Source organism: Entelurus aequoreus, linkage group LG27 (assembly GCF_033978785.1).
Source record: "Entelurus aequoreus isolate RoL-2023_Sb linkage group LG27, RoL_Eaeq_v1.1, whole genome shotgun sequence".
Taxonomy (NCBI): Eukaryota; Metazoa; Chordata; class Actinopteri; order Syngnathiformes; family Syngnathidae; genus Entelurus; species Entelurus aequoreus.
The window spans coordinates 8,934,800-8,944,799 of NC_084757.1; the positions used below are offsets into that span (position 1 = coordinate 8,934,800).

At 38.9% G+C, this 10,000-nt stretch overlaps 1 protein-coding gene across 3 annotated transcripts in view; it reads right to left on the reverse strand.

Annotated features, from left to right (window-relative positions):
* Positions 1-10,000, reverse strand: part of LOC133644561 (solute carrier organic anion transporter family member 2A1-like) — a 49,839-nt gene that overhangs the window by 32,287 nt on the left and 7,552 nt on the right. For all 3 annotated transcript variants that reach the window (XR_009824787.1, XR_009824786.1, XM_062039138.1), the window contains exons 2-3: positions 1,660-1,797; positions 1,224-1,386 (exon numbers count right to left, since the gene is read on the reverse strand). Coding sequence is in view for 1 of the 3 variants with exons in the window: in XM_062039138.1 (XP_061895122.1) it covers positions 1,224-1,386; positions 1,660-1,797 (301 nt within the window). In the remaining 2 variants the exon portion in view is untranslated. The remainder of the gene's footprint in view (positions 1-1,223; positions 1,387-1,659; positions 1,798-10,000) is intronic.

A 10,000-nucleotide genomic window follows, 5' to 3' on the forward strand; every position in this document is an offset into this window, starting at 1 on the left:
AGGTAACAACTGGAGCACTAATCACTTGCTGGCCACTAGTGTGCTAATCGCCAGCTGGAAGCTAGTGCTGCTGATCACTAGGTAACAAGTGGAGCACTAATCGCTAGCTAGCAACTAGCGTGCTAATCACCAGCTGGAAGCTAGGGCTGCTAATCACTAGGTAACAACTGGAGCACTAATCACTTGCTGGCCACTAGTGTGCTAATCGCCAGCTGGAAGCTAGTGCTGCTAATCACTTGGTAACAAGTGGAGCACTAATCGCTAGCTAGCAACTAGCATGCTAATCGCCAGCTGGAAGCTAGGGCTGCTAATCACTAGGTAACAACTGGAGCACTAATCGCTGGCTAGCAAATAGCGTGCTAATCACCAGCTGGAAACTAGGGCAGCTAATCACTAGGTGGCAACTGGCGCACTAGTCATTAACTAGCAACTAGCGTGCTAATCGCCAGATGGCAGCTAATCATCAGGTGACAACTGGACCACTAATCACTAGCTAGCAACTGGTGTGCTAATCACCAGCTGGAAGGTAGGGCTGCTGATCACTAGGTGGCAACTGGAGCACTAATCGCTAGCTAGCAACTAGCATGCTAATCGCCAGCTGGAAGCTACGGCAGCTAATCACTGGGTGGCAATTGGAGCACTAGTCGTTATCTAGCATATAGCATGCTAATCGCCAGCTGGCAGCTAATCACCAGGTGACAACTGGAGCACTAATCGCCAGCTGGCAGGTAATCACTAGGCGGCAACCGGCGCACTAGTCGTTAGCTAGCAACTAGCGTGCCAAACGCCAGCTGGCAACCAGTATGACAATTGCTAGCCGGCCACAGGTATGCTTAACGCCAGCTGCATTAGCTAATCATAAGATAGCTACTAGAGTACTAATCGCTAGTTGTCAACAATTATTCTAATAACTATGGGGATGATATAGCCTGAGGCTATTTCATCCCTACAAGCCTGCTTTGCAGGTTTCCCTGCTCGTAATCCCCTGACAAGCAGGGAAACCTGCGAAACAGGCTTGTAGGGATGATATAGAGGCTATATCATCCCTACAAGCCTGTTTCACGGGTTTCCCTGCTTGTAATCCCCTGACGAGCAGGGAAACCTGCGAAACAGGCTTGTAGGGATGATATAGCCTCTGTGTTTTTCCCTGACCTAATGTATATATTAAAAAAATATATGTATATATATATATATATATATATATAAACCTAAACTGGTCTTACTCAGCAGGAGAGAGTCGTAGTCGTAGGGCTGGGACAGGAAGTGAGGCAAGGTCAGGATCAAGGCGCTGACGGCCATCAACACGCCGCCGATCCCGATGGCGCGAGGGCGGTGAAGGCGGTTGCCAAAGTAGCTGAGGAAGACGATCAGCAGGCTGTTACTCACCTGGAGGACAGACAGGTAAACATCGAGAAACAACATCAAGGTTCTGTCAATGTGGAAAATGATTCAAAAATGTTGCGTTTGAAGCATTAGCAACATGCTAGTAGTTTATCAGCCCATGATGCCTTCAGGGCCCACCTGGGTGTAGGAATACTGCCACCTACTGTCCCGAGGCATGTTGGCCCTTTCTGCTTTAGCACCTCCAGCCGCAGCCTGTCTGTGTGTGTGTGTGTGTGTGTGTGTGTGTGTGTGTGGGTGGCTAATGTGGGTTCCTACCTCGTGCAGGGAGGAGATGGTCCCCGAGGAGTAGCTGCTGAGGCCGTAGCGCCGCTCGATGGTGCTGATGGTGCTCTTGAAGTAGGAGCTGTAGAGCAGCTGGGAGAACTGCAGCAGCCCGTGACATAACACGAACACCTGGGGCAGCAACAATGCACGCAATCATGCAACACCACGCACAGAAATCGACAATGATTCCAAACCACTCACAATGATAAATAAGAAATCGACAATGATGCAAACTCACGTACAAAAATCTACGTTTATGCAAAACCACGTACAAAAATCGACAATAAAACAAAACCACGCACAGATAGACAATGATGCAAAACCGCACACAGAAATCGACATTGATGCCAAACCCCTCACAATAATGAATGATCCAAAACCGCACACGGAAATCAATAATGGGGCAAAACCGTGCACAGAAATCGAAAATGCAAAACTACTCAAAATAATGAATGATGCAAAACCGCGCACAGAAATCGACAGTGATGCAAAACCCGCACACAGAAATCGACAATGATGCCAAACCACGCACAATAATGAATGATGCAAAACCATGCGCAGAAATCGACAGTGATGCAAAACCGCGCATGGAAAACGACAATGATGCAAAACCGCGCACGGAAATTAACAATGGGGCAAAACCGTGCACAGAAATCGAAAATGCAAAACTACTCAAAATAATGAATGATGCAAAACCGTGCACAGAAATCGAGAGTGATGCAAAACCGCACACAGAAATCGACAATGATGCCAAACCACTCACAATAATGAATGATGCAAAACCGTGCACAGAAATCGAGAGTGATGCAAAACCGCACACAGAAATCGACAATGATGCCAAACCACTCACAATAAGGAATGATGCAAAACCACGTCCAAAAATCGACAATGATGCAAAACCACTTACAAAAAATCGATAATGATGCAAAACCACGTACAATATAGACATTGATGCAAAACCACGTCCAAAAATCGACAATGATGCAAAACTACGTACAAAAAATCGACAATGATGCAAAACCACGTACAACAATATAGACATTGATGCAAAACCACATCCAAAAATCGACGATGCAAAACTACATCCAAAAATCGACAATGATGCAAAACCACGTACAAAAAATCAACTGATGCAAAACCACGTACAACAATATAGACAATGATGCAAAACCACGTCCAAAAATCGACAATGATGCAAAACCACGTCCAAAAATCGACAATGATGCAAAACCACGTCCAAAAATCGACAATGATGCAAAACCACGTCCAACAATATCGACAATGATGCAAAACCACGTCCAAAAATCGACTATGATGCAAAACCACGTCCAAAAATCGACAATGATGCAAAACCACGTCCAAAAATCGACAATGATGCAAAACCACGTCCAACAATATCGACAATGATGCAAAACCATGTCCAAAAATCGACTATGATGCAAAACCACGTCCAAAAATCGACAATGATGCAAAACCACGTACAACAATATCGACAATTATGCAAAACCACGTACAAAAATTGGACAATGAAGCAGAACCACGTCCAAAAATATCGACAATGATGCAAAACCACGTACAACAATATCGACAATGATGCAAAACCACGTCCAAAAATCGACTATGATGCAAAACCACGTCCAAAAATCGACAATGATGCAAAACCACGTACAACAATATCGACAATTATGCAAAACCACGTACAAAAATCGACAATGAAGCAGAACCATGTCCAAAAATATCGACAATGATGCAAAACCACATCCAAAAATCGACAATGATGCAAAACCACGTCCAAAAATCGACAATGATGCAAAACCACGTCCAAAAATCGACAATGATGCAAAACCACGTCCAACAATATCGACAATGATGCAAAACCACGTCCAAAAATCGACTATGATGCAAAACCACGTCCAAAAATCGACAATGATGCAAAACCACGTACAACAATATCGACAATTATGCAAAACCACGTACAAAAATCGACAATGAAGCAGAACCACGTCCAAAAATATCGACAATGATGCAAAACCACGTACAAAAACCGTCAATGATGCAAAACCACGTACAAGAATCGACAAAGCAAAAGTACGTACAAAAATATCGACAATGATGCAAAACCACGTACAAAAATCAACAATAAAGCAAAACCACATACAAAAATATCGACAATGATGCAAAACCACATACAAAAATCGACAATGATGCAAAACCACGTACGAAAATCGACAATGATGCAAAACCACGTACAACAATATCGACAATTATGCAAAACCACGTCCAAAAATCGACAATGAAGCAGAACCACGTCCAAAAATATCGACAATGATGCAAAACCACGTACAAAAACCGTCAATGATGCAAAACCACGTACAAGAATCGACAAAGCAAAAGTATGTACAAAAATATCGACAATGATGCAAAACCACGTACAAAAATCAACAATAAAGCAAAACCACATACAAAAATATCGACAATGATGCAAAACCACGTACAAAAATCAACAATAAAGCAAAACCACATACAAAAATATCGACAATGATGCAAAACCACGTACAAAAATCGACAATGATGCAAAACCACATACAAAAATCGACAATGATGCAAAACCACGTACGAAAATCGACAATGATGCAAAACCACGTACAAGAATCGACAGTGATGCAAAACCACGTACAAAAATATCGACAATGATGCAAAACCACATACAAAAATATCGACAATGATGCAAAACCACGTTTAAAAATCGACAAAGCAAAACCACGTACAAAAATCGACAAAAAACCAAAACCTCGTACAAAAATCGACAAAGCAAAACCACATACAAAAATCGACAATAAAACAAAACCTTATACAAAAATCGACAATGATGCAAAACCACGTACAACAAAATCGACAATGGTGCAAAACCACGTACAACAAAATCGACAATGGTGCAAAAGTGCACACACAAACGTATAGCATCCCTGCACATGTATCACATTTGTGTCTTTTTGGCAAACTGAATAGGATTTGAAATTGTGGGAAAACTTGCCTGCTTTCTGCAAAGTGGTGTGGCAGGCTCCCCTTGGGGGGGCGTGAGAGGCAACAGCCCAGTTAGTGCGAGTAAAGAAGTGTAACATCTCAAATAAAGACTTGACCTCTCACTGGGCATTCCTTCATTGAATAGAACAATCCATCAGTGAGTCCCACACTGTGGTACGTGGGCTCCATCTAGTGGTACACCAAAGAATCACTTGATTCAAGTACAGCGTTTTACTTTTTGTAATGTCAGAGTGGGCAAAAAGATGAAATATACTTGCTAAATAAAACCTTGCTTTTAATGAGTACGTAGGCCTACTACGCTACTGTGTGCCACTGGTGATTGTTGTCATGGCAAATAAGAAGTAGGATGAGTCCGTAAATAAAAGACTTTGGTGATGTCATCCTTCAAGACCACTTGGAGACTCGGTCTCCACATGTCATTGTCCCGGCTTTCAAAGCCGCTGCGACGGGAAGAATGGAGGGAAGTCGGCCGCACGGACGCTTTGACTGCGGGGACACGCGTCCTCGGACTCGACACAGGGATTATGTTTGTTGTTTTCAACTCTTTGCTGCACAAAGTCGGAGGAGGAAACGTGCAAAAGTCCCAAGATAGATCTGGGAAATCAACTCCCCTCATTGTGAGGACCACATGAAAGTGTTTGTTGGGAGGATGAAAAAGTACTTCTGGAGATCCAAGTACCACAATAATGATAATAATACAGTAGTGTAGTAGACCTAAGTATTCATTAAGTACCACAATAATGATGATAATACAGTAGTGTAGTAGACCTAAGTAGTCATTAAGTACCACCATAATGATGATAATACAGTAGTGTAGTAGGCCTAAGTATTCATTAAGTACCACCATCATGATAATAATACAGTAGTGTAGTAGGCCTAAGTATTCATTAAGTACCACCATCATGATAATAATACAGTAGTGTAGTAGGCCTAAGTATTCATTAAGTACCACCATCATGATAATAATACAGTAGTGTAGTAGGCCTAAGTATTCATTAAGTACCACCATCATGATAATACAGTAGTGTAGTAGGCCTAAGTATTCATTAAGTACCACCATAATGATGATAATACAGTAGTGTAGTAGGCCTAAGTATTCATTAAGTACCACCATAATGATGATAATACAGTAGTGTAGTAGGCCTAAGTATTCATTAAGTACCACCATAATGATAATAATACAGTCGTGTAGTAGGCCTAAGTATTCATTAAGTACCACCATAATGACATTAAATACAGTAGTGTAGTAGACCTAAGTATTCATTAAGTACCACCATAATGATAATAATACAGTAGTGTAGTAGGCCTAAGTATTCATTAAGTACCACCATAATGATAATAATACAGTAGTGTAGTAGGCCTAAGTCTTCATTAAGTACCACCATAATGACAACATTAAATACAGTAGTGTAGTAGACCTAAGTATTCATTAAGTACCACCATAATGATAATACAGTAGTGTAGTAGGCCTAAGTATTCATTAAGTACCACCATAATGATAATAATACAGTAGTGTAGTAGGCCTAAGTATTCATTAAGTACCACCATAATGATAATAATACAGTAGTGTAGTAGGCCTAAGTCTTCATTAAGTACCACCATAATGATAATACAGTAGTGTAGTAGGCCTAAGTATTCATTAAGTACCACCATAATGATAATAATACAGTAGTGTAGTAGGCCTAAGTATTCATTAAGTACCACCATAATGACAACATTAAATACAGTAGTGTAGTAGGCCTAAGTATTCATTAAGTACCACCATAATGATAATAATACAGTAGTGTAGTAGGCCTAAGTATTCATTAAGTACCACCATAATGATAATAATACAGTAGTGTAGTAGGCCTAAGTATTCATTAAGTACCACCATAATGATAATACAGTAGTGTAGTAGGCCTAAGTATTCATTAAGTACCACCATAATGACAACATTAAATACAGTAGTGTAGTAGGCCTAAGTATTCATTAAGTACCACCATAATGATAATAATACAGTAGTGTAGTAGGCCTAAGTATTCATTAAGTACCACCATAATGATAATAATACAGTAGTGTAGTAGGCCTAAGTCTTCATTAAGTACCACCATAATGACAACATTAAATACAGTAGTGTAGTAGACCTAAGTATTCATTAAGTACCACCATAATGATAATACAGTAGTGTAGTAGGCCTAAGTATTCATTAAGTACCACCATAATGATAATAATACAGTAGTGTAGTAGGCCTAAGTATTCATTAAGTACCACCATAATGATAATAATACAGTAGTGTAGTAGGCCTAAGTATTCATTAAGTACCACCATAATGATAATAATACAGTAGTGTAGTAGGCCTAAGTCTTCATTAAGTACCACCATAATGATAATACAGTAGTGTAGTAGGCCTAAGTATTCATTAAGTACCACCATAATGATAATAATACAGTAGTGTAGTAGGCCTAAGTATTCATTAAGTACCACCATAATGATAATACAGTAGTGTAGTAGGCCTAAGTATTCATTAAGTACCACCATAATGATAATAATACAGTAGTGTAGTAGGCCTAAGTCTTCATTAAGTACCACCATAATGATAATAACACAGTAGTGTAGTAGACCTAAGTATTCATTAAGTACCACCATAATGATAATAATACAGTCGTGTAGTAGACCTAAGTATTCATTAAGTACCACCATAATGATAATAATACAGTAGTGTAGTAGGCCTAAGTCTTCATTAAGTACCACCATAATGATAATACAGTAGTGTAGTAGGCCTAAGTATTCATTAAGTACCACCATAATGATAATAATACAGTAGTGTAGTAGGCCTAAGTCTTCATTAAGTACCACCATAATGACAACATTAAATACAGTAGTGTAGTAGACCTAAGTATTCATTAAGTACCACCATAATGACAACATTAAATACAGTAGTGTAGTAAACCTAAGTATTCATCAAGTACCACCATAATGACAACATTAAATACAGTAGTGTAGTAGACCTAAGTATTCATTAAGTACCACCATAATGATAATAATACAGTAGTGTAGTAGGCCTAAGTATTCATTAAGTACCACCATAATGATAATAATACAGTAGTGTAGTAGGCCTAAGTATTCATTAAGTACCACCATAATGATAATACAGTAGTGTAGTAGGCCTAAGTATTCATTAAGTACCACCATAATGATAATAATACAGTAGTGTAGTAGGCCTAAGTCTTCATTAAGTACCACCATAATGACAACATTAAATACAGTAGTGTAGTAGACCTAAGTATTCATTAAGTACCACCATAATGACAACATTAAATACAGTAGTGTAGTAGACCTAAGTATTCATTAAGTACCACCATAATGACAACATTAAATACAGTAGTGTAGTAGGCCTAAGTCTTCATTAAGTACCACCATAATGATGATAATACAGTAGTGTAGTAGGCCTAAGTATTCATTAAGTACCACCATAATGATGATAATACAGTCGTGTAGTAGGCCGAAGTATTCATTAAGTACCACCATAATGATAATAATACAGTAGTGTAGTAGGCCTAAGTATTCATTAAGTACCACCATAATGATAATACAGTAGTGTAGTAGACCTAAGTATTCATTAAGTACCACCATAATGACAACATTAAATACAGTAGTGTAGTACACCTAAGTATTCATTAAGTACCACCATTATGACAACATTAAATACAGTAGTGTAGTAGACCTAAGTATTCATTAAGTACCACCATAATGATAATACAGTAGTGTAGTAGACCTAAGTATTCATTAAGTACCACCATAATGACAACATTAAATACAGTAGTGTAGTACACCTAAGTATTCATTAAGTACCACCATAATGACAACATTAAATACAGTAGCGTAGTAGACCTAAGTATTCATTAAGTACCACCATAATGACAACATTAAATACAGTAGTGTAGTAGACCTAAGTATTCATTAAGTACCACCATAATGACAACATTAAATACAGTAGTGTAGTAGGCCTAAGTATTCATTAATTACCACTATAATGACAACATTAAATACAGTAGTGTAGTAGGCCTAAGTATTCATTAAGTACCACCATAATGATAATAATACAGTAGTGTAGTAGGCCTAAGTATTCATTAAGTACCACCATAATGATAATAATACAGTAGTGTAGTAGGCCTAAGTATTCATTAAGTACCACCATCATGATAATAATACAGTAGTGTAGTAGGCCTAAGTATTCATTAAGTACCACCATAATGATAATAATACAGTAGTGTAGTAGGCCTAAGTCTTCATTAAGTACCACCATAATGATAATAATACAGTAGTGTAGTAGGCCTAAGTATTCATTAAGTACCACCATCATGATAATAATACAGTAGTGTAGTAGGCCTAAGTATTCATTAAGTACCACCATAATGATAATAATACAGTAGTATTTTACTTTTTGAAAATGTATGTACAGTTGGGAAGGTATTCATGTCATGTGGCCCCGTTCCTGGGTGCATCTCGCATGAGAGGGAGGGGGCGGGGCTTGTTCATTGTGCAATGCAGTTCTTACTTCCACACACAAATGCAGATTGATGCCTAAAAAAAAAAAAGGGCCAATACTTCCTGTCCAGTTCCCTACATTTATATATGCCAGCTTCTCGCTCATACTGTAGTGGTTTTTATTTACTCAACTGCAGAGAGTAGCAGGCATCAAGTAGGGTTAAGGAGTATATTAGTGGTTACGTCCGACATTATGCATGAGGAATGTGACGGTGCAATCCTGCTGCTAATGAAAGAAACAGAAAGCAAGGAGATAAAGAGAGACAAAAGGTTGAATGAAGACCGAAAAGATGCGTGTAAAGTCATATTGGGGATAAACAAGGGTGTTCCAACACAAATGTGGTCTCCTCCCGTTAGCTAAACACGACGAGGTACGCCTTTTAATAACAACAGGGGTGCAAGACCCCCCCAAGGTTTGTGTGAGAACTGAACATCACTGCAGTAAAACACGGACACACCTCACTGCCCGCCAAGCAACGCCACAAATTAAACAGTTATATAACATTTTATAGCATTTATTGATTTGTGGCGGACCGCCGTGAATACATTTGTACCGCCACAGAAGCAAAAGTAAACCATGGCATCATTCAACCGTTTTTTTTATTTTGAATACGTTTGCAAAAATGTCTCCCTTGGTGTTTGTTAGTGAGAAGAGTGTGCAATCATGACAAATCAAATGGACTTTTTTTTTTTAAACAGAGACAAACTTCAAGGGGTGTGAATACTTTCTGGATATTACAGTAATAGTCTTTTCATGGGA